The sequence below is a fragment of the Dermacentor variabilis genome, chromosome 4, assembly GCF_050947875.1.
Source record: "Dermacentor variabilis isolate Ectoservices chromosome 4, ASM5094787v1, whole genome shotgun sequence".
Taxonomy (NCBI): domain Eukaryota; kingdom Metazoa; phylum Arthropoda; class Arachnida; order Ixodida; family Ixodidae; genus Dermacentor; species Dermacentor variabilis.
In genome coordinates this window covers 69,653,619-69,679,644 of record NC_134571.1, presented here as the reverse complement: position 1 = coordinate 69,679,644, position 26,026 = coordinate 69,653,619, and the positions used below count along the sequence as shown (strand labels likewise).

The following is a 26,026-nucleotide window of genomic DNA, read 5'->3' as shown; positions in this document are numbered from 1 at the left end:
TAATTGGCCTTAATTAATTACTCAACTTCTCAAATATCATATATAAATGAAAAGTGTCAATGAGAAAATCGTACAGTGGCATGAAAAACTCCCGATACAGCATTATATTGCTCAATACGCGTTACATAAAACAGTTTTCCTGAGCGTGAAAGAAGCCCGCGAATACACGCAAAATTGTCGCGCCACTGGCCGCTCGAGCCACTTTGCGTGTATTCGCGGGCTTCTTTCACCCTCGGAAAAACACTTTTGAATCATACGTATTGAGCAACAGAAAGCTGTATCGGGAGCTTTTTATGTTGCTGTAGAATTTCTCACTGACACTTTTAAGCTAACTATTTGTTTTGAGAAGTTCATCCATTAATTAAAGCTAAATATGCAATTAGGTGGAATGAAAAAAATAATCTGAGTATATCCAAGCGACGACAAAAATTTTTATGCACGATAGTTGAGATACCCTGTATGGTGGCCGCACCGTAATCACGGCCGCAATTTTACATCTACTGTTACTTTTCGATAAGATTTAGCCTTACATCTCTTTTGATGCATAATATTAGTTGCATTTTACATAGACGCGACCGCAAAGAAGAAGTATATAATTGTCAAAAATTACAAGGCTTTTTTTTTTCAGAAACCGACAAGAACGTTGTCAATAAACTGCACTCGTTGAAAGACGTTGGCTTCACATTACTTTTCCTACTAGTCAGTAATGCAAGACATTATGATGTGATCACTTTCTACCGGCCAGACCTACTGCGCCTGGAAAAATGCACGTTATGGGAAGAGACTATCGGGTATGGTAGTAACATCGAAAGGCTTCAGACTTCCAAGGGACCCAATCAATTACAATGCTTACGCTTTGTGCTTTGACTTCGGAGTCAACGAAGCGGTAGTCGTTCTAACATGTATAACTTCGTCTTGGTGATAGTGTCAGAAAAGCGATGTCGAGGACACCACCACAGCTTCAGGCACGCACTTGACCTTTTGAAAAGTAGGGAATTCCATGCCTACTAAGCACGAAAGAAAATGCCCTAGTATAAATTGATTGAACACACGGGCCCGCAGAAAACATTTGAATATTAAAGAATTTCGTCAACCTTTCTATCTTGCAATGCAATTGAAGAAATGAAGAAACTTTCTTGCGTTGTAGAGCAGGAATGGCAGTCAGTACAGCGTCAGTGCGATATCAGAGTGAAGCGTTACTGCCTGACCAAGTAGCCACCTGTGCCTCGCATGTTGACCCCTTGTAACTCTGGAGCATCAGTACAACTCCCCCCCCCCCTCCTCCTTTTTCATTTTGGCATTACGTATGGCATGTAAGCAATCCTAGCTAAAACGTGTACTTGACGCGACCACTGCACACAAGACTTGATGCACAAGATTTCGCATACCCTTCAGAGATGAGATTGAGAAAAACCATAGCCACTGTATGCGTGAATCGATCCTACTACACGCGTCTCGCATGCGTCCAGGACGAAAGGCGGCATGCCGGGACAGTTAATTAAGCAAGTCACTCAACCACAATGGCTGAGCCGATCCTTCAATATACCCGCACAGAGTCCCTTCTGGGGCTACTCCAATGCACCTTGTCCTTCTCTTTTACCTCTTAGCTCGTTTCCCTCTTCTTTCTCCGAATGAAATGGTACTGTTTATCGCGTGGGCATCCGGTGCTGGATGTGGTAGCGATCATCGCCATAGAGTCATTTCGGCAATTTGCTTAGCTAAAAATCAGCCACCTGGTCATGTGCCGCTAACTGATCTCCCCGGAAGAGTCTTCAGGTTGGCTATCCCATCTCACGGTTCGAGGCACCGCACCGGGATATCAATCGACGCCTCCGGGACCGCTTTCGAGGCGTCGACAGGAAACGTCACGAGAGCGACCGAGCGGCTCACGACACGCGGCGCGCCATGTCGTGCTCGTTCGCAAGCGCGTCTAACGAGCGGGGGGCGACGGTACAGCGTGACGCCAGGGTGAGGAGACGCGGCCCGATGCGGCCACGTAACCACGACGATGACGACGAGGTCGACCGCGGAAACGCCCCGCACGCGATCACGCCAAGATGCGTGGGTGGTTGCGCTCGCGCGATGGAGTCGTGGCTGCGCGAATGTGGGTCGGCGGAGCCCTGGGTGCCGAGAAAGGCGCGCTTCTGTGAGAAACATTACGTGCTTGACAACATTAACCCCGCGTGGGAGCCGGCAAAAGAGAAAGCAGCGCACTGCGACGGTCTTTGCTGGGCACGCTGCTTCCAGAGGAGGACGCCGCATACGCTGAGGGCCTCGAACGGTGACGTGGAGCGAGATGCCACTTGGTTTCATTCGTAAAGTGTAGTTCGCAGTAACTGTAAAAAAAAATGACTGCGTAACATAATAAACAGGAAAGACAGGAGCCTAGAAAGTAAGGCGAGAACCATTCGTGCTTTCAACCGCGCGCGCTCCGTCACCAGTGCCACTGCCCCCCCCCCGTTTGTCACGTGACTATCCGGTGCTGGACGCAGCAGCAGTCATCACAAGTGTTCAGAATGCGACCGCCATGCCGTAACTTTCGTAGCAAAGCATTAGGTTGTCTTCTGTCGTGCTGATGTCCTGAGAGAGCAGTTGGTCGAGTAACTCTCTTAAATTGAGACGGCCGCGTGCTTACTTCTTGCTGATGCACCTATGACATATAACATTATCTCGACGCTAGGTGTATTAAAGTACACATACCAGATTTTGAAACACACAAGGCTTCTACAAACAAACGCCAGCCCAAGCACAAGACACAGGCCCATCCAATATCGGGCTATCACCTGTGAACTGAAGGCATTAAGTAAAGCGCGCATCTCCTCAAAAGTGTATTACTGCGGCGACAAAAACAGGTGATAAAAACGCTCACAGAGCGCCTACATTCTATATATTAAAGAACAAACAAGACAACTCAACCTTGTGGTTTCATTCTACCGTAATATATATAGAGCTTGAATCGTACCACGCCCGCTTCAAGACTGCAAAGACTAAACCCGTCACTTCAACTCAAACCTCCAGCGGGTCTACACCGACGTGAAGCGTCTCTTCTGTGCCGGTTATGGCTTGGAGTTGCCTTCACGAATGCCTACTCAGCACTAATTGGAATGACTAATACTCCTGCATGTGATGTTTGCGGATGCGAGGAGAACATTGACCACTTATTGTGCCATTGTCCTCAATTTCAAGCACAAAGACAGTCTTTGTCCAACACATTGAGGACACTCGATAATCGTCCTCTGAGTGAACAGACCATATTAGAGCACCGTCCCGACCGATCATCGGCTCAGAAGGCAGTGAAGGCACTTTTGTGTTTTCTCAGAACTTCTGGTTTGCTCGAGCGACTCTAACTGAAGTGCTGTCCGTACACGTACCTACACCTTCTCTCTCCCTTCTTTCTCTTCCCCTTCTCCCATCCCCCAGTGTAGGGTAGCCAACCAGACTATTGACTGGTTAACATCCCTGCCTTTCCTGAACTCTCCTCTCTCTCTCTCTTCTTTGTTCGCGTTCCTTTTTCACTGAGGCTTTATTCTTTCGAGGGTCTGAGTTGTGCCTTCCTCACATGACTTTACAACTATTAAGTGGGCCTCCACAGATACCGTCAGTCATTCATTACTCTGTTTGCGTGTTCCTGTCGACCTTGCATGAACCGCGCAATAAAGCATAGTTTTCTTGAGAAGGGCTGCTTCTTCGGCCACTGAACTTGTTATGTCACTCTAGAGCAAGGAGCTCACGTTCCCAGCGTAGTTTTTATTTAAGTTTTGCGTTGATTGAGCGGCAAGAACGCCCATATATGTGCCTTCCAGTGCGTGGTCACTCAGGGACATAAAATGCCTTGAAGCGCTTTGCCCGCGACTTGCTTACAAACACCTTCCCTAAAATGCTATTTTTCTAGAATCCCCAAGACGGTAATATTCCTAAGTTTGCTTGGTTGTGATGGATTAGGAACTATGTGTTCAAAGCAAACTCAACTTCGGCCGCGTGTACGTAGGAATTTTTCACACTGAAACTGTGAAACATTTAGGAACGCTGAGGTAATCCAGAAACACAGTTCGTCACTGCCTATTTTAAGGCGCGGCCACACGATGTGAAAGCCACCCGATACGCGCCTTAACTATGCAGGTTGGTTATCTACGTCCCTGAATTTTCCTCTTGGTGGGCGGCCGTCTAATTTATCTATTCCTAACTGTGGACTTCTCTTGCACAACGAAGTTATGAGTGGAGCTTCATAACCCGAGAGGCAACGTTGCACAGATTTACCTCTTCAGGTATTCTGCTGAGTACTATCGTTATGCGGAAGAACACTTTCGGCTTTTATGAGAATGCCACGGAGCACCTTGCCTTTTCGCAGCTGCTGATTTCATTTCGCATACGCCACTCGGATACATAAGAGAGAAAGGTTGAGTATGAACAACGGCAGCATGTATGGGTAGGCAACGTAACTCTCATCGCCCCACTCCCTCCCCGTCTACTTCCTCTGGAGAGCGTGTAGTCGTAATACCAATGCATAAAGACTTGGCCCGCTTTGGGTCACTCAGCTGCTATTCTTTTTCTGGCCACTGATATCCATTCAAAAAAAGAAAGCGCAGACACTAAAAGCGAAAGCACGGAGCCCGGATTGCGAATCCAGACGAAAGAAAAGAAAAAAATAAAGAGAGAAAGATGGACGGCCAGTAAAAAGCACAGTCGTGCCGGCGCAGCTTTTCGATCGTGTTCTTTGAAAAACGTTGGCGGTTCTAAAACGGCAACGAGTTGCGCTTCTTCAAAAGCTAACTCGGGCCGCTTTGGGATTCTATACAATAGCTAGCAGACGGATGCGCGCAACTCAAAGGCCACAAGGCGCACGCGTGGACAAGTGATGAAGAGGAGAGCTCCACAGGAGATGTGCAGCCGGCGAGACAAGTGGCTCGCGCCCATTTACCTAATGGCAAAATTCAATGGGAATGGGCTGGTTTCTTTGCAGCCAGCGAGAGAATTCGGAGCTGCCGGAAGCGGCCTCTCACTCTCCGCTGCTGCTGCCGACGCAGCTACCGCTCTAGTGGTGCGTGCACGTTTGTCCCCGCTGAGAACTCGTTTGTCGTCCCGTTTCCTCACACAACCAACCACTTTCTCTCGCTGCGCTTTCGCTTCGGAAGCCAAAACAGATACCCCTTTCTCTCTCTCTCTTTTGCTTTACGCCACTGAATCTTAACACTCCTAACAACGTGCCTGTTGTTGTTGTTGCTTTTTTCGACGATGCTGCCTCTCGACCTCCCCCTCCCTCTGCTTACCTGGGTCGTTGTGTTATCTTACTCCCGTGCGCAAAATCCTCGCGCCCCAGCATCGCACTGGTGTAAAGAGTGGGTCGCAATTAAAGCGGTTTCACAGCGCTCTTGGCTATGCAGTTGGGAAGCAGTTTGCGTTGCCGAGTGTAAACGTGAGTCTGCTTGGTCAGTCGGTCGGTTGCACGGAATTGCTAAAGTGCCTCTGGTCCACTCGCCGTCCCGCGGCAGCGACGGCGCGCAATTTGCGTTGCCGTGTTTAAACAGATGTATCTACCACGCTGAGCCTGGTATGCACTTTGTCGCGTGAGAAGTTCACGTTCCCGTGCTCGCGTACGTTCGCGCATAATTGCAACCTCGGACATTGTCTCCCCGGCTGCGCTAGCGCTATCTTGGGGCGGCACGTTTAATGCGCCGAGAGCGAAGGTGAAACGGTACGCGCGGCTGGCGGGTTGAATGAATTTCAATTGGTGCTCCAGCCTTTGTTTCCTGAGGGGGTCCCAGGCGCTCTATCTTAATCAAGGTTATCTTGTTCTTTGTTTATTTGCAAGAGAAACGATAAATTCTTTGTTCCTCTTCACTCCAACATTCCAGTTGTTGTTTGTTCAAACTTCTCACGTTTTAAGATCCATGAACTTCAACATGGAAAGTGTATTGGAGCGGAAGTGAGGAGACGCAGGTGAAACGTGAGTGCATATCGAAAGGTGAGAGTACGAGATCCGGTGCGAAGTTGCGAAGTTGGGAAAGCACGTAAAAGGAGTCGTCACGCTCGCACTGATTGGTCAATGCGCTGTTTCACTGCAGTATTCATTTGTAATTAGTTGGAGAAGGAATGGGTTAAAAAGCGATGTTTGTGCTGTCTCGAAAACGTATGGCGTATACGACTCAGAGTTTCTGCCTTCTACCAGGTCTTCCGAATAGTCGGGATTATTCTCGCTTATACAAGGCTGCCTTCATAATGGATCATTTTTGCTTTACACAGCAAACAACGAATGTAGGCCGCTTCCGCACGGAAAATTTCCAAATGTATTAATGATTGCCGCAGCGGTTTCTTCACTGCAGTACTTTTGTGTAATGGAAGAAGCCTCATCAACGGTATGGAGAGAGAGGCGTTTTACCGGCTTGTAACGAGATTGGAGGCCTCTTGAGCCGTACTAGTGTCCTTGTTTCGACCACATCCCTTACTTACTAGTTGCAGCCAGATTATAGCAAGCATTAACAAAAATGAAGAGGTCGTAATTAAAGATGAGCAATTTTTCTATTCAACGCTGTGTCGTAGGACAGAAGGGGTTGACAGTGCGCCAATATCACATTTTCATTGGTAACAGATTATATTCACCGGCGTATTAGAAGGGAACCATGGTTTCAAGTGTATATTACGCTTGAACAAGTGGTGGTAAATTAAAGCAAACATAGAAACGGATAATTGTACCGAACAGAAATACGAACATATGGCCATGATAAGATTTGCCGAAGTAAAGCAAGCCAGCCATCGACATCACACGAACAAAGAAAACTAGGCGCTGCACTAACGCAGGTTTTCATTCCCGTGAACTGTTTCTCACTGGCAAGCCTCCTTGCTGAATAAATCGCTACTATCACTTTTGGCCAGCGCTTGTTCTTACGGACGGCTCAACGTACAAAGTGTTCTTTGTTAATATTTTAATACCCAGTGCCAAGTTGCGTACCACCTCAGTTTTAAACAAAAAGTATAAAGCAAAAAAAGCAAGAAACAATAACGAAATCTCAACTATCCGCGAAGGACACTCATAGGTGAACGAACTACCTGTACATCCAAATGTGAAAAGGGCGGCCAGGAAGCATGACAGTACTTTTGGCGACTGCCTTCGCGAACATCCGCGCGTTTATTAGGCAACGTGCGGACACAAACGTTGGCTAGAAAGTGAAATTGAGACGAAAATAGACAGCGGACAGCTGCCCCTTCTGCTCGCGCTCAGCGGGACCTTGCCAGCAACGTCCGGCGGCCCCGAGACGTCAGCTGTAGAGGAGATGGGCGGCTGGCCGGCCGTAACGAGCGTGTAATGCGCTCGCCGCCACGTCAGCGGGGTCAACTCTGCGAGGTCGCCCAGCGTGTGGTCGATAAATACGTTTTTTACCGTCTTGTCAGCCACTGTCGGATGCAGGGCGCTTCACCTCCGAACGCGCGCGCGCGCTTTGCTGCGGAGCTACGAGTGCGTGCAACACTGCCTGAACGTTCCGTAACACTCGCTGCACGGGTGCGCGTCGCTTGTGCGGCTCCTTGCTTTCGCACTGCTCGTGCGCTGACGACCGGCGAGAATGGGACGTCAGATGAGGGGCACTTTGCTGTCTTCGGTCTCGTTTGTTTGTTTGCTCGTCCGTTCTCTCCGCGCGTGTAGCAGCTAGCGTGTGTGCGCTGCTGGGTTGGCTGCCGGTGAAGCGCCACGACCGACGACACGACTCATCTCGCTCTCTGTCCCGACAGCGCGACACCATCTCTTTGCCTCAATGTTTGATCGCGTCCGGTCTGCGTGGTCGTGTCGACCTCCTCTTTCGTGTCTTTCTTTTTAGACAATGAGGCAAAGGAGATACACAGTCGAAACAGCGGAGACGCGAGCATTTGAATGAATGGAGTAAGCGTTTTTCGCTCCGGAAGCACAGCGACGTGCCTCTTGTTGTTTCTCTACTCGATACGGCTGCGCTTTTGTTGTTCGGCCAGCACGCTTTGTCTTGCCTTACTTTAAGGCTCTTGTCGCGTATTGGAGTCACGACGTTGTTGCATTTGACGTGATTGCGTACGCAACTGCTGCTTGTTCGGGGCGCGGCACAACATAACAGGATATACTATTCCACAGCAGCATTATACTGCGCTAGCACTTACGCTGAACACCTTTTAATAGCTTTCACGGTGGTTGTTGGTTTTGCGGCAATATCGCCCACCATTTATGTCTTCGAATACCACACAATATCTTAAAAGAATATCTCGTGACATTGCATTGTAAAAAAAGCCATAGTTGCGCGTAGTGGAGAGAGAGCGAGCAATTATTAATGCTTCTAGTCGTATGTTGGCGCCGAATAATCGACGTAAGCAGGGACTTTGGCAGTCTCCAGTCAATTTACACGTTTGTTAATTACCCTGGAAAAGCTGTATCATACCTTCGCTGTCCGCTCTATTCCAATATAAACAAAGCTTAAGGAGCAGATGCAGCCTTTCAACGCGTCTTACAGCAGACGTAGCACCAGCGTCCTGTACATAATATGAATAAATCCATACATCTTTTCTCTGTTCTGTTCTGCTCCGTTTTCACTTCGCACGCAAACCACCACGCGCGATGGCGGCCCCGTCAAGCTTCAGTGGCCTCAAATTGAAAAGAGCAATCAGGCGCACAGCCCAGAGGCAATCGACAACCTGTCTGCCCAGCAAATGGGTTTTCAGAAGCGTAAGCACCTTCCTCGCCGGCCTGAATATCGGAGAAGACCTGGGTGGAGATCTGAAAAAGACACTTTAAAGCTCTTGACGCGTCGTAGCCCATCAGAGAGGAATTCTTATGGCGCAAAAATCACTCGTAGCAGCGCTGCACACGAGAATTTTTTTTTAAAAATGCGCAACGTGCGTAGAACATTGAGATTTCTTTAAAACTATTAAGTGCATCGTTGTACGGACCTTAGTTCGCGTAGTCGCTAGCTTAGAAGCCAATGTTCTTGAATGCCTTTACAAGAAAAGAATTGCAGAGATAGCCGAAGGATCTTTACAAAAATCAAACTATACAGTCTGTATACTTTCTTCTTATAGGCTTCAAGCAGACTTCTTTTCCTCCTTGTCGACATGACATCCTTTCTTTACGTATACTATCTAGCGGCAATAAACAGAATGGATGCACGGCTATCGTTACAAGCCATTACAAAGTATATGGTTACGAAGTAGAGGGTCTAGCGGAATCCCGCCTGGTTAGGGAAAATTATAGTGTGTATTATTTACAATGTCCATTTACTCTCATGCATTAGATTTACCCTTATCTAATATTTCTGTCTGGCAACGCATCAAATGCCATATTCGCAAAACTTCTAGTTCGTAAATGATGTTCACCGCTGGCCGGCCATCGTATGGAATCAGCTCTTACGAAAAGTTTTAGCGAAATGCCCTTCTTGAGAGACTAGCCCAGGATTTCCCATTACCCTTTGTTGGTGTAGTTGGTTACCCTTCTGCAATGGAGATCAATGCGACGACCGATGTATACACGGGTAAACAGCAGATCACTGCAGAGTTGTTCTGTTCACTCGCTTTTGCCTACATTCTCGTTTTCGAATTGTCGGCCAGCCATTTATATGCATTCCACTTCGCGAGCTTGTTGTCGAAAGTTGCTCGATTAATGCACTGCTATATCTTGCATCCCAGAAAGGCCATGGACTCTGCCACTTATCTGCAAGATTAGCTGCACACAAGTGTTAGCTTTAATGAAGACCCTGCGTGTGTATTTCTAGCTAATGACTCATTAGTGCCTTCGTTTATTTTACACGCTTCTTTCCGTTTTTCTGCCGTGCTTTTTTCTTACCAGTGATACTGGGCAGCCGTTTATGTGGCACTCGTTGTCATTTCGTTGTGTTCGAGCTATGCTCGTGCAGTGAACTTCGCCATTCATCTGACGGCGTTCTCTCTCTCTCTCTCTCCCCTCTGCGCAGGTACATGATAATGACAGCGACCACGCTGCTCTGTATCGGCGGCACACTGGTGTTCGAGGACTCGCGGCCGACGCCGTACAACCCCGAGTACGGCCCCGACTGCGCGCTCATCGTGACGACGACCAAGCCACATGCGGCCATCATACAAAAGCCTTCGCTAGCGTCGGCGGCCGGCCTACAGTACCTGTCCAATTTCGTGCCCCAGTGAGTATATAGCGGATAACGCGGTCCAGCCCGCAAATTTTTTTTTCGTTTCTTTTTTTTTTCGCAATTTTCACAATTTCAGAAAACAACTGCGGACTCTTCGTTTGATGACATTCTAGAGATTTTTGAGGCACGCGTAGAAACAAAATAGAAACGGGACTAGATGCTATGTGTCCTGCTATAGGCCATATCAAAGTCTTGTTTCTCCGACTTGATCAGATATTGACGCGGTCGCTTTTTCATAGTTTTCTAATTACTAGTTGTCGGTAAGCATAACCAGGGATTGGTTACTAGGCGGGCTAGGCATTCCGCAAGGGTTTGGACACCCTCTTATCATTCGTGAAACTGAAAGAAAGAAAAAAGACAAAAAGAACATCCTTAATACAGCCCAATATGGCGCCTCCTAAGCGTGTATCGGGACTAAAGCCGCTTGCACACCGTTCTATAGGCAAACTGCAAAGCGTGAAGACACGAAAACGCCGCGGTGCTGCGCCCTCGTATTCCGTGCGGCGAGAAAAAACCAAAACGGAAAGAAAGAAACCGACATACTTTAATGGCGCGCATTTTATCTGAAGATAAGGTTAATACACGTGCATGGTCGACTAACCAGTACTCAGTAAGTTAGCAAACATTATTGTTCAAAGCGAAGAACAGTGAAGAAGAATAGCAATGCTATACTTACCTGCTCGGCGCTCGCCTTAACTATATGCATGTTTGTTTAGAAGCAAGAGGCTTGTTGATGAATGATCTGCGTGTCGCTGTCATTGTGCTAGCTTGCTGTTACACAGCAAAAGAAAATCTGAAGCTAAGTTTGACCGGTAGACTAAGAAGAAGCTCGAACTTCTGACAAGAAAAGAGTCACGGGTCGACAGGCGCGCCAAGTGTACACTTTTGGTGCCACCCAGGTGAAAGAGTCAGGCAGCAACGCGTGTGATTACGGCAGTCTGCGCCTCTAAGATAGCAAACAGGCCACTTTTGCAGAGAGACAAAGGTTCATGTGCTTGGAAACGAGAAAAACGAAGGCGACGCAGTCTTCGAATTCTCGGCTCATACGTCGCGAAATTATTAGTCAATAAAATTACATAATATCCACGTGACCACATCTTTGGGGTATTCCCCGTGAAAGGATAGAGTTATATTCGAACACAGGTTATATTGAATGCATAGCGGGGAGCGTCGGGCAGGAGCTATAGTAACTCACGCGCTGGGCAGGGTTGTAACCATACTTCACCTTACACTTAAATACACAGCGGCACTCACGTATAGTGGTCGCATTCGCAATGTGGGTGCACTTTCGAAAGCCGCAGTGTCCGCCTCAAGGAAGTGTGGCTCATTTAAGGGGACCTATTTTCCCTTTGCCAGTTCGCGTAGTCAATTACGATCACGGTAGTGCCAACCCCGGGACCTATGGACACCGAGCAGCTGATTAGTCACGAATGCCCAGCTATCCAGAAGCGGCTGCTGCCGCGCACAAAAAAAAAAAAGGCACAGAAGTCGGCCAGCATAAATTTTCTGCAAGCGCGAAAAGACCAGAGCACGCGCGGGCAAGAACCGCCTCTATCACTGAGGCGCCGCCGACACGACAAAGTAATTACTTTCCCTTAGCCCACGTGAAAACGAACTCGCTCTACAGCACGCACAAAGCGTGCCTCCATACACGCGCCTGTTTCCTTTGGTACAGGAGCTATTTCGCATTCTTGCGCACTCTGTCAATATAGCCAAGAGCGAACGGTGTGCACTTCGCGCTGTACGCGAGCTACCGGGTTGCCTCGAAGGCGACTGAACGGCACGGCAATCAAATAAATATGATATATCGAGCCATAGGTGGACATGGCGGGTCGTCGCCTGGCAATGGTCGGTGACGCAGGCCGTTTTACTTAAGAGTCGGAGGAACAGTGCTCGAAGCTGTAGATATATAGCCGGCTTTGCAGCTACCGCGGTGTCACCAACGGAGCTAGCTCGTCGCAACCACTGCCTCGGGCATGCGAAAAAGCTGTAACGTCGTCGGAAGCAGCAAGAAGTAGCTGCGGCGATTGCAAGATTTCGTCGCTATGACTTAATGCGACCGAGCATAGCGGTGCGCAACCGTGTTGGCAGGGTTCCGTGGAGGATGTGTGCCACAGACATCGTTACCGAGTGGGTGTCTGCTGCATGCCTCTGCAAAACGGCGCAGTGTTGTGGGAGCCACAGCTTGTGCTTGTCAAGTAAGAAGTTATAAAAGAGCTGTTCGTGGTGCCCGGCTGGCCAGCGCCCGTGCCAATTCGCTAACCTCGAAATGCTATATGCGGTTGCTAAGGCGCAAACAGATCAGATATTATGAGCGTTTTTATTGAATTCGGTCCATGATGGGCTGACATATTCTCCAGCTATAGCACAGCTAGCGTTGCATGGATTTTGGGAAGCGGAGTACAATATATATATATATATATATATATATATATATATATATATATATATATATATACACTTTTTTGTTCTAGTCTTCGTCTGTTACAGTGTTCTTTCTCGAACAGCTGTGAAAAAGCCACGCTAACTACATTTCCTACACTATCAAATTACTCCATCAATCAGTCATTGTGAAATAACAGCGCGACGAAGACGAACCGCACAGCGAAGGGCAACCAAACTGCCACTGCCTGCTTACTGAGAACATACGCAATAAGTATGCGCTAATTTCCTAAGTTTTCTTTGCAGTCATTCAATCGATCAACTAATTAATGAAGCAATCAATTACTTAATCATTCAATTATTGGGAAAAAAGGAGATTTGGGGAAAGGCCAGCAGAGCAAGGTGTTCGGAGTCTTGTATAAACGCAAATTTAGCTTTTCCCATACATTCCCTCTCTATGTAAGCGCATATATCGTATTCCTGGCGTAAAACTAAAACTGGACTTCGGAATAGAGGACATGGTTAGAGTTTCGAAATAAGCGTGCGGTTACATAATATATGTTGCCACAGTTGTGCTATACTGCAAGCGCTGCGCAATTATCGCAAGACATGCAGGTCGTTTATTTTAATTTACTGCTCCTCACTTTCACTGCATACCGTTCATTTTTATTTAGATTCATTCTCACATGCTTACTGTGACTGGCTTCCCTTTACCCTTTTATTTTGTCTCTGTCTCTCTTCAATTTTGCCGAAGCGGACAACTAGCTTATGCGTAACTTGTCTTTCTGTTGAAATAACTAGTTGCGCAGGAACGCGATAAATCCATCCATAGGTGACACCACTCGCGACTCTCAATAGTCCTTGCATTCAATATTCCTGTAACATATTACTTTTCGTAAATGCGGCAATTGAAAAGGCACCTGCGCTGGGAAGCCTGTAAGCACCGGCTGGATAAATCCGCCTCAATGCGGTAGCTGCAACAGGCGACCCACGCGCAGTTCACCGGAATGCGTGGCAAGATCGCAACTTGTGACAACGCACGGGGCGACCGTGCAATGCGCCACAGAGATAGTTTATGGCTCCTGCATTAGGCGGCATCGGAGTACTGTCGGCTCGCCGTCCGGTATAGCCTACATAATCAATTAGCCCTTCGAAAAGCGCAGGGGTGCTTGCAACTCGGTGTACGGGCGCTTATGATATATAGCGGCGGCCGGTTACACTTTAGTCGCGACGAATGCTTAATTTGCTCACTGAGCGCGCTCGGTTTAATCATGCCTTCGCGAGCCCACCAAGGTCTTGACACAAAATGTGGCAGCAACTTAATAAGAGGAGTGCGCAAAGGGAACGCTTGACGAAGGAAACGAGCCCTTTGCATTATGTCTCTGGCCGCACTGCGACGGTGTCTGAGCGGCTGCACGTTCGAGATCCTGACTGACCACCTTCCAGAACTAGATGCACTTTCCGTCTAAAGCTATGTTCCAGATATTGCGATTTTTCGAACGCTGTGTGGCTGAGATCAAATGAAATTGGCAGCCACATGCAGCAGTTGACCGCTTCAGGCAGATATGCGCCCTTAAACCCTGCCATTATTATGAAATGAGCTTGAATGTTTAGCTTACACGCATTACTTTTTCGAGCCGCACCGGTCAATAGACGATACATTGCAGCCTATCGAGGAGGCGATGGCGAAGACGCGAACATCTAACGTGGTCGTAGCAGGCGACTTCAATGCAAAGCACCCGGTATGGGGTCCCTGCACGGAAGATGCGCGGGGAATCCGACTAGCTGAATTCGCCGTTGCAAATCGCCTCGTGGTATTGAATGACCCCCCAAGCAATACTGAAACACGAGCCCCCGCTAGTGCGTAACAAATGCAGCACTGTTAGCGCTCTCAAACATCTGCTCTCAATTATCCTTCACACATCCGCAAAACAAGCTCAAGTATCGTACAATGCGCGAAGCATGCTCAGGAGCATCAACACGCATTTGCATGCGTAAACAAAGAACAAGGAAAGCAGGACAAAATACAAACAGAGATAAAGCACTTTCGTGGGATGATAGTTTACCGTCACAGTTTATAGACAGAGTCAAGTGGGCGGCGAAGCAAACTACAGCATACTCCCCACGCCACGCCTTTACAGTGACTACCACAACAGGCTTGGTATTGCGTCATCGATCTCGCAACGGCCGGCATCGGCTGTGCGGTGACCTCAAGAAGTGCAAGAGAGGGCACCACGGCCCCGACGGAGAGGACAGAGCGAGAACTACAAATGTGTGCAAAGGAGGCAAATAAACAAGCTAATACGCACCACCAACGGTAACGGTCGCGAGCACTCCAGCTTTTCGGAGCAACCCGAAGGGGTCGCGTCGTGATCTCGGGGTGCATATTTAGAACGTCACGTGCGCTGCCATAAGCCGCCCATGCATGCCCCCGCATAGAAACACGCGACTTGCCAAGAGTCAGCCCCGTATTACTGTGGGCACGGCGGTAACCCTTGGTCACCTTGCTTTGCCGAATTTCTTTTCGTTGCAAGCTATGCACGTAACACCACCTTCCTCCTCATCCTCATGCATTTCCTATAAGTATGACGACACATGGCACTTAAGTCACGAACATGCACGCTCGTGCTATAAGGAGGCGAGCGCATGCAAGGCACCGCGCTCCGTATTCACACGGAAAAGTGGGACGGTGGGTGAGACGAATCATCGTAATGTTGAATCACCTGCGGATAACCTATTTGAGAAAAAAAGTGCGCTCCCAAATGTGGCACTTGAGTAGTGGGAACTTTGACTCATGCATCATTCTTATGTATTTTTACGATGTATGTAGCAACAAAGAGCTCCTGTTTGCTTTCATCATTTTGGTTTAGCCAAGTGTTTACTCTCCAGTTATTTTTTTCTTTCTTTTTACGATATATTATGTTCAGACGCCGGTGTTTCGTAAAGGTTGTGAGACCAGAAAACGGCCCCAAGTGACGTTTAAAAGTAAAAACGCGTTTAGAGAGGAACTTCTAAGAACTCATACGACTTCAATCACGCTTTGTAGCCCGGAATGACCTTTTTATCGGGGGCTTAAAGAGCTGCGCAGAGAAATTGTGCTAGCGAACACAATATTAGCGAAGGCGGTCGGACAGTGACAAAAGTTTACCATGGACGAATGCTTTTTGAATACGGTCCTCGACGTGACGGGCGGCCATACCGAGTTCAGATTGCCTGCAGTAGCAATAAAACGAGATGCGCGCCACAGTAAAAACGAGGCGCGTTTAAAATGGGAAGACGTTTCGATGTAGAATCCCCAGTATGTGCAACTCGACGTGCCGTCCAGATTCACCTTTTTGCATCCTTTTGTCCAGGCTGAAAGCGGTGACGCTGACCGAGGGCCAGCAGTGCATCACGTACGACGACGTGAACCAGGCGCTGCTCGAAGCCAAGACCAAGTTCGGCGAGAGCGTGCCGAACGAGATCTACGAGCTCTCCTCCGACACGCCGACGCCTGAGCACGTGACCGTGCCCTCCGAGATCGTCCTCGATGCCTCCAGGATACTCGCTCAGAAGTGAGTGCACACCACATGTGACCCGCTCTCCACATGTACATTATCTTGAGGAAGCGCTCGAGTGCCGGCCATCGAAGCAAATGCACGACCCTACAGTTGACTCGTATGCATGATAATGGTTGTGCAGATGCATTCGGTTCTGCGTGGCCATGTTAGTTTGAGGTCACTGCTCCCAAAACTGAAAAATTGTTCGCGTAACAGCCCAAGCTGGCGGTGCCCTGTCAATCTAAAATAACGTCGTCTATAGCCCACTCTAACTGTTCTTAGTTGAAGTAGGAAACTTGAGCTGGTATAGTGGTATCGAAAAAAAACTCATGGTCGAAATGAAGGAACCGATGGTTGGATGTGAGCTTTCTTAAAATAGGGAAGTGGCCCTATTAATGAAAGTTTATAGTGAGCGCACTTGCAGGGGCCCGTGTCACATTTGCCAATTTAAAAAGATATATATACAAGTTGGTAGGAATGTGTAGTCAGTGAAAGAATTTGTGCTGCTACAGTAACTTTTCACGGAAAAGAAGCCGACGGACATGTGCACAAATAATCTTAAATTTGTCAATATCGGTTGAACACAGTGAACTGTGCGCTTATTTTTCTTTCAGACTCTGAAATAATAAATAACAAAGCGTGCCCCGCAGTAGCTCCTGAGGCGCAATATGGCTTAGCTACATGCTTAAGAAAAGCGCGAGACGACGGGAACGCAGGCATATTCTGTGTATCCTTCTGCCTCTTTTTTTTTTCTCTCTTAGCAGTCTGTTACGTAACAACTATCACGTAGTGTGGCAGTGCAGTACAAGAAGTACAGGCATGGGTTTCTCAGATAAGGAAAAATGGTACTCTGGTAGCTGCATTCGCGTCAAGTCCTCGTTAACTCACGATGGTAACGATTTGACAAGAGCTACCATGGAGAACATTTGAAATTTATTTTGCTTACCTGTATGTGTGTAGCACTGATGTGAACTATTGAATTATCCGTCATGTTACATACTGATTATTGAAACAGAGTTCCCATTTTCGAGCGCACAACCTGAATTCATTCAAGCTGTGTGATACTGTGTCCTTCAAATTAGTTATTTCAAGTAGCAAAATGCTATAATAAAAGGAAATAATGAATAAATACCACCAAGGATACTTACTTCTTATGGCGCCAGTTTTCTTACCTTCGACGTCAACCTTTTGTTTAATGAAAGAAAAAGAAAGAAAGAAAAAAAGAAAGCGACCATGTTTTTTTTTTTTTTCGCAACCAGCGATTATCATAAATGTAATCCCGGAAGTGAAGCAAAGGTGATGATTGAGATCCAACTTCGGCAAGAAATTAGAGAAAGCAGAGCCTAAAACACACTCATCTCTTATTGACATAATACATTTCAAGAGTTCTAGCACGTACACCTGCTAGTGCTTCACCTGCAAATAACTTGTAATATGCAAGGAAATCAAGAAAGGAAGGGCGCGCATAGCGATAGAAAAGGCTGAGAACACCATCAAATCAGCGATGATAGTCAGGAGACATTTCTTTTAAAGAAGAAAACAGCGTAGTAGCAAGGTTTCTATCGATATTGAAACTTTACTGCGACACGGTGTAGCTTCCGCTTCTTCTTGCGCCCATTAATCAAACTATTGCACCATAATACTCAACACACTTGATACACACAACAGACCTGACCTGACGTAAGGTGTTGTCGGTACGGAACCCGTTCTCTGTGGCCTAGAACTTATTTCGACGTCAGCTGGCCGCATTCAGCACCGCTCATTTTATCAGCTGGGAGCGATTTTAAAGCCTGCCGACCTCTAAAAGGCACAGACTCAAAGCTCTACGGCGACCTCAAACCGTTTATACACCCACTACTCGTATTCTGTGCATCTGATGTTAGCTCGATAAGATTTTTCTGTCGACATCGACATGGGCTTGCAGAAATGCAGGAGCATGCAGCGTACATGGCTTTCACTGTACGAAGCCCTCTACTCGGATCAAGGTATAAGTTTGGCCGAGTTAGTTAGTAACGCCCAATAGCTTTAGAGATGAACGACAATTGTGTCCTTGCTCGCATCCTCGTCCATGTCTACACAACCTACCCGGTAAAAAGCAAATTGGGACGGTAAGCAATGATTATGCATGCCTATGTCGACAAATGTACAATACTACCTTATTTGCGTATATGCAAATAAAAACACACTGCTCCACTGAACGGCGTGCTAACCGGTTAGGTGGCGAGGACACCTGTTTAGTTTTAGGGCGAAATATACAGGGTGACCATTTTTAAGTTTTATGGAAGTTTTAAATATAGCCTGTTCCACGTAACATAATTCTGCTCCTTGAGCTGAATTATTTAGATACGCGGACATTACTCGCACAATAAATCGAAACACATATTCAACTGATTAACAAAAAATCACTAATTATGTTTTGAATTAAATAATTTGCGGCACACATTGCAATTTACGAATTGTAGCCGGTGAGCTTGCAAGGTGTATCCACTTGGAATGAATTTCCAGAATGACACCTGTTTGGAGATATGCGCCGTCAAACGTGCCGTAAGGATATGCACTGTTGTTCCACTTACGTTTTTAACAAAACGCTCTTTTATGTACGAAACACACTGGAACGCTCATATGTTTCGTTCCATAGTTTGGAAAATAATGCCTCGAAGCTGCTATCATCCTGGAAATTCATTTCAAGTGTATACGTCTTTCAAGCTCACTGGCTAGAATTCTTAAATTGCAACATGTGCCGTAAAGCAATTAATTAACAAGTTAGTTCGTGAATTCTTGTTAATAAATTGTATCCGTGTTTCCATTTCTCGTACTGGTAATGTCCGCCTCTTTGAGCAATCCAACTCAAGGACAATAATTATGCTATCTGCCACTGGCGATATTTAAAGAATTCCATAAAACTTAAAAACGATCGCCCTGTACATAAATCTGTTATCTACCTTCGTCATCGCGCCTTCTATATACCTGTAGAGGCACTATCTGGGACAACGACGTTCCGGCATGCATGAGAACTCTGCTTATATAGACAATCCGACTAAGTGTTCGCATTAAACCATCTGTTAACATTACTTTATTAATCACAAAAAGCGATTGTCAGCAAACCCGAACATTTAACCAGATAAAAGCTAAGGCACACAAAATCAAACAATTTTAAATAAGCTATAGAAGCTCAAGTTGACGACGACTCCCTGCCCTCGTAGGAGCACTATAGCAAATTAGGTGTACAGAATTTTCCGTGCTCATGTAGGTCCATCATCACAAGGCCACGTGACGCTCACTATCTACTTCACTGCTGAGTTTAGAAAGAATGTCGCAAAATGCTTCCCAGACTCGGCAGTGAAACAAGCAGTGAAAATCGTGGCGGTTTTGTGATCCTGTACCTCTATGAGCACGTGAAACGTAGTGAACTTCATTTAGTATCGTACTGTAGTCCGCGTGTGCACTTGTGAACCAAACTTGCAGCCCATGCCTTCTAGAGCAATCCCCCCAAAAAGCGAAAATTCTCGTGCCCATGCAGCGATGCCTCCGAATTCGCCCGGCGAGATGTGAACGCGCGTCTCGTATCGTCGCAGGTTCTCGCTGTCGTACCACGCCATCGTGTACGGCCTGCCTCAGATCGACACCTCCAAGACGCTGGTGAAGGACATCTGCCCAACCTTCCTGAAGCCGGTCAAGTGCGAGCTCAGCCGCTACCGCACACTCACCGGAATGTGCAACAACCTCGAGAACCCGTCGTGGGGATCCGTGCGGTCGGCCATGGTGCGCTACCTGCCGCCCGCCTACGCTGACGGTACGCATCCCCTTCTTGGTTATTTACCTGACAACCATCTGGCTTACTTCGGCGTAATCGCGTGCAACGCACTTGAACCCGAAAGTGATCGTGGTGTGTAAGCTACGATTGACGACGTAACTTATTATGCCGTCAGCCGTGGACGGTTCCGCCTACCCCTTATTTGCTAGACTGCGGTAGAGTTGACTGAGAAAAGAGAAACAACGAGCCCGGAAGAAAGCACGGTACACATTAGGCAGAAGTGGATACATTCTTGCTCGTCTCTCTAGCGCCACTCAGCGATAGCAAAGTGACAAAGAACCAGCTAAAAACAATGGGCTAATTCAGTTACACAGCGGTTTACAATGACGAAGTTACGCAACGATGACGTAGATTCATTATGTGATTTGCAAGAGGATTCATTAAGCAGGAGCATCGCTCATGTGCTGCGCTTCTCGCGAACTCGGGTGAAACTTATTCAGGATGTATTGGTGAGCTAGTTGGTTGGTGGTTATTGTTCAAAAGGCAACGCCTTTGTTGAGACACACGAACACAGAGCGAGGCTACTCTGCGTTCGATGCAGAGGCCTAGAAGACGAAAACTGACGAGGGTCTCTCGCCTGTCGCACACCATTGCTCTAGTTGGATCGTTGCTTTTTAGAACGAACAATAGCAGCCAAGCATCCTGAGACCCACTGTGCGATGCGGGTAGTCCCGCTTGTCGTGTCCGCTGCTGGAGCGGTGATGCAAGCAAAAGACTGACGCCACTCCGATGTAGCCACGAATCCAAAAAGCCCCGTGTTTATTAGACAGCCGCTTTTTATCCCTTCTGCTCCATGACGTCACAGTCTGCGCACATGAGTGCTGACTCAGATCAGAGAACCGATAACACTACACCGCTGTGACCGCAGTGCCGTTCTCCACAGCTTCTCAGTCAACTTCCTATATAGTCAAGCGATACCAGTGTAACAATTCCAGCACACGAAGTAGAAGAACATGATTTTCGACAAGACCAATAAAAAATTTAGGCTTTATGATGCAATATAAGGTCACGATACCAGCGTGCCTGAAGTGCGGGAAGCTGCCTCGCGAGATAGTAAACAGGGAGTTCACCCACTCCTCCGCGGCCGTATAGCCTTTGTTAGCCCACTCTTTAGGGAACATTGTCGCGCGGGCACTGATGAGCAGACATATATATTAACGAAATGTTACGGCACCCTAGCAGAAAAAAAAAGGGCCTGGCACCGACCTAGAAACCGGTCAACCTGCAAGTCTGTAAAATAAAAATAAGAAAATGTCCGGCGATTACGATACTCCCTAATGCGAAATTTGAGCGCAGCTGCATGCATGTTTTTATTTCGCGATATATTGAGTCAAAGACTTTGAGACCAAAATCACCGCACCGACTGGCAGTGGGCTAGGGCCGTCAGAGCCTTCGCAGAGGGAAGGGCATCATAAGAACACTGGCATGATGAGTGGCATCGGAGCCAGCTGTGTAACAAGACGACGACGAAGCCGCGAGCAGTGGTACGAGCGCGAGGGGCAGTATGGGAGCGCTGGCATGATGAGAGAGAAATTCTTGATTGGGGGGGGGGGGGGTGAAAGGTGGGTCTAAGTGCAGCGCGGTAACTGTCTCTCAATAGAGGACATCTCAACGCACGAGCAGTGGCAGGAGCGCGTTTTCACGGTTACGCCGGCGGCGCCGACGCTAAACCCAGGAATGGGCGCCTAAGAGTTGTACTCTAAAACAATATTTCCAAAATACGAGCACCTTTCGCGCCGCGAGTGGGGACAGTCGGCTTGCATACGCATGCGCGGCAGTGTATTCGCCCTTATACTACACGCAAAGTTTTATGCTGAGTAGTCCGCACTTTCCTCGTGGCCCGACAGACTGGGAAACGACCTCGTCTCAGGTCGAATACAGAGCCCCGCATGCAAAGAAAGCATTCGCCTAAGGCTCCCGCGGCGTGGAAATGGGCCACGCGGCTACGCCACCGCCAGTGCTCGTATGGCCTACACAAGGACGGCGCTTCGAGCGATGCTCTTTCAATGGGTTTGCGAGTGAAACTTGAGGAAAGCAAAGCGAGATCAAAAAAAAGAAGGAAAAAGAAAAAACCGTCGGCCCTGCGCCAGCGCTGCCGCTAGCTACGCAAGCACGCAACGTAATAAAAAACAAACCGCTGAAGTAGCAGCGGTAAGATCAAATGAACAATCTAAATACCCTGTAGGTACACATACCTTGCTTTACACCAGGTGGCTAAAGTGAACCTGTTTCTGAATCTTACTACTTAATTTTGTCCGCTGCAGCCTCTATGAGAAAATTCGCAGCTGTGAAAATTATGACAAGCGCTCATATGTGCATTGGGCAGGGAAAAGAAATGTAATTCAGAGGCCCTTGAAAGTCTAGTCTGGTCTTCGCCTTCGCGCAGCAGGGTTCAAAACGGAGAGCGTTGCATCTTTCTGCTTCGTTTCCTGGCTCAGTGTTGCGTGACAGGTCAAGTGCAGCAAGCAGCCAGCTGTTTCCGGTCCTGCGTTGACAGCGCTCGATTGGTTGGCGGAGCATGAGACGCTGCGGTGACACGTTACGCAACACATATTTTGCTCTAGGTGCTCTTTCACAACGAGATCGTCGAGCAGTGGCGGCTGAAGAGTAATTAATGAGATATTCTTGACGTAAATCAAAAGGGCCTTTCAAAAGTTGGCTTTCGGGCACTATGAGTAACGTTGTGGAGTAGCCTCTCTTACCGGGAGTCATAATTCGCAGTCTTTTCTTTATGCGTCCTTTTTAATGCTAGGCTCCGACGACAGAAAGAAGTAAATGCACCCGTTGCTCTCCTGAACACTCTCTCACATCGACTGAGCCCGTTCAAGCGAGGCGCACACTCACTCTTTGCTTCTTTAATTTTCCATAGATAACTGGTCAGCACATTCGATTAAAGGAGCCCTGAAACACTTTCCTGGGTAATCATATAATGGCCTCACTATTGAAGTACGTCATCCATGAATATCATGCCGCAAAATATTTTAGAATCGTTCACTATAAGAAGCTATCGCACCGATACGCCACTTTCCCTCTCTTTTCGTCTCGGCTAGCGCGCTGAAAGCTAACAGCGGGAAAGCCAAGAGGGCAAAGCCATCGGCCAAAGGTTGTAGTCGCGGGACGCGTTCGACTACGCTACCCAGCCTACCACTGCTATCTCTGAGGCCACACGCAGCAGACGCAGCTACGCGCAGTGCAAACATTAAGTAATTTTTCTGTCTTTTACAAAAGATCGCACGTGCGCTCGCTCACACACACACACACACAAACACACACACACACACACACACACACACGCACACACGCACGCACGCACGCACACACACACACACACACACACACACACACACACACACACACACACACACACACACACGCACGCACGTATGTGTGTGTATGTATATATATGTGCCTATATAACGTTACACGCGAGGAATACCGTTTATCGCCCATACGGCTGAATGGGGCCGTTTATTTTAAGTCACGAAGGTGAGCTCAAGAGCGGTCAGATGGTTGAAGATTTCAACGCTGTCTTCTTCGTCTTTTTCAAACTCGGGACCGCCAGCACGTTTGTCTCCGTTTTTCTCACGCGTATGTGCAACAACAATAATAATAACGGTAATAATAATATATATATATATATATATATATATATATATATATAGCTCTAAATTAACAATTTCGTATTACTGAGAACGTTCTCGCGATCACGAAATCAGCCAATAGCCTTGGCTGACCAAGTGCTTTCGGTCATGACATTGCGGATGCAAGAGGAAGCGACTGTTCACTGCTCTTGGCATGAGTTTGTAAATTCCCGGCTACATGCAGTGCAATAATATTTGGCGCACATGTTCACAGAAACCTCGTTAACAAATCGTCAACTTTTTTTTTTTGCTACCTTCAGAAAGTGTTTCAGGGCCCCTTTAAAGAGGGTGGTCTGCGGAAGCAAGAATGGGAATCCATTAAAGCTTATAGTGTGAATTCGAGAAAGCGAGAATATAAGAATTGCAGATGGGTGGAAGATGCTTGGGTCAGTTGATACATTGCCAAAAAGTTAAACAGCGTAATACACACAGGACTAAAATGATAGAGCTTTCTTCTTTCGTTCCTTTGTGTATCGCGCTATTTTGATCTTTTAAAGAGAAAATGTATGCTCAGGCGTTAGGGTGGCAGGCAGACAGAGACAGAGAACAAAAATTACAGATGAAAGGGAGATAGATTAAGCAGAAGAACTGTCCGGTCGGATACTCTGCACTGAGGGAAAAGAGAATGGTTGGAAAAGATAAAGAGAAAAGAAGATACGAAGAGAACTTGTCCGCACAAGCACAAGCACGCAGCGTCGCCGAAACGATGTATCACAGCGTCCGATATCATGAAGCACGCAGACGTCGTTAAAATAAAAAGAAAGAGAAAGGCGATAAAAATGCCGCTGTGAGCCCACAGATTGTATCGCCACATACACATCGCAGCCAGGAGGTGCTGCAAGTAGAACGCAATGTTTTCTTCTTCCGGAAAGGCCACGTACCGATCTGGCACGCTCATGCTCGATGCAACGATCGGTGCCGCGTGCAAGACACCGATTCGTGCATTCCATCGGGTTTTCGTTACTCTTATTCTTGCGAGCTGTGCGTGGTTCCCGTTACAGAGTGCTGATAAAAACATCGCATAGAATACGCAGCTAAGGAACGCACACTTATAGTATACGGCGACTCATCTGCGACCTCTTTCTACGCTTCATTAACGACAGAAAGGCGGTGCTGAAATGCGCGATAAAATCAGAATGGCCTGAATTTCAATGCGCGTCGAATCGCGAAAGCGAAAGTTAGCCTGGATATGGCAGGAAACGTAATACGGCTACCACATCTCGCACAAGAAAAAAAGAAAGAAAGAAAGAAAGAAAGAAAGAAAGAAAGAAAGAAAGAAAGAAAGAAAGAAAGAAAGAAAGAAAGAAAGAAAGAAAGAAAGAAAGAAATCATGCGGGTGAGGGGCTGCAGGACCATAAAGTGAGGAATTAAGTAGGAGCGTCGTAAAACCTTTGCTCGATACACTCTTTCACGCTTCGTTACGAAAACCGCGAACGAATTTTATTGCAAACAAACAACGGGACAGGCTAAGACATGCGGTAGCTGATATTTTTTAAAGCGCTTGGCAATGTTACATCCAATTCGTGACTACAGCGCAGCACTTCCTGACACTCCTGCTTCCTTGGCGAGCGCTATATGTACAACGAAGTGGACCGTTAACGAGGATATAGCGTATCGACTTCAAAAGGAAGCTCGTCGGCGCGTAGACGCGTTCGCACAGCGGGAAGAGTGAACATAAGGCAACAAATTGTGTTCCGGAAGCAGTTAGGTCTGAAGACGAACGGTAAGAGGGCTTTCGTCCCTCTCAGTCCCATTAGCGAGCCACTTCAAATGCTAACACATCGAGTGTGCCAGTACATAAGAGGACGTTCAAACGAGCTCGACTGGTTAAAGGGGTCTGTAATAGTTACAGCACACCCAAGTATGGAAAGTCACAGCGAGTGCTGAGCGCATCATGTCACGTGTGTAGCAGGCGATCACAATATATCTTCGAACTTGGGAGCTACGAAAAGATCGAATTTCATCTTAAAAGAGGCGTCTATTCCATAACCGAGACAATGAACACAATGAACGTAAACCAATTTGCCCAACTTTTAACTTGTAGCAGAAGTGAAAGGAAGATGGCGCAGGTTTAAAAAACAAAGGAGGGTGGGGAGACACGCAGGTCTATAATGCACATGCTGATACATGCGTGAGGCGAAGGTTAATTAAATGCTATACTACTAACGATGCTGTGTTGGCAAAGAGAGCTGGTAGGTAAAGAAAGCTCCGCTTTATTATTCAAGCCCAAGTGCAGAGTGAAACAACCATTCATTCCGCGCTATGTGTTATAAGACTGCAAAGAAATTTACATTTTTGCGCACTGCGCGTTACCAGAATTTCTGCGAGTAAAGGCTGCACTCTCACCCCGAACACTCCTGTTTCGTATCAGACTCTTTTGTCAGACTCTTTTGAATGCAGCTCAACTGTAAGCCGAAAGAAGACGAGCGCAGCAAGACGATTACAGAGGCATAGTTCGAACCCCATTTCGGGTGATTAGTTCCAGCGACTTGCACTTCATTTTACTCCACGCGTGTGCGCGTA

At 47.3% G+C, this 26,026-nt stretch overlaps 1 protein-coding gene across 1 annotated transcript in view; it reads left to right on the top strand.

Annotated features, from left to right (window-relative positions):
* Positions 1-2,057: 2,057 nt before the first annotated feature.
* The window catches only part of LOC142578229 (salivary peroxidase/catechol oxidase-like), a 77,512-nt gene continuing 53,543 nt past the window's right edge, over positions 2,058-26,026 (top strand). Inside the window, exons 1-4 of the mRNA XM_075687632.1 lie at positions 2,058-2,146; positions 9,918-10,121; positions 15,863-16,063; positions 19,624-19,841. Coding sequence (XP_075543747.1) covers positions 2,058-2,146; positions 9,918-10,121; positions 15,863-16,063; positions 19,624-19,841 — 712 coding nt within the window. The remainder of the gene's footprint in view (positions 2,147-9,917; positions 10,122-15,862; positions 16,064-19,623; positions 19,842-26,026) is intronic.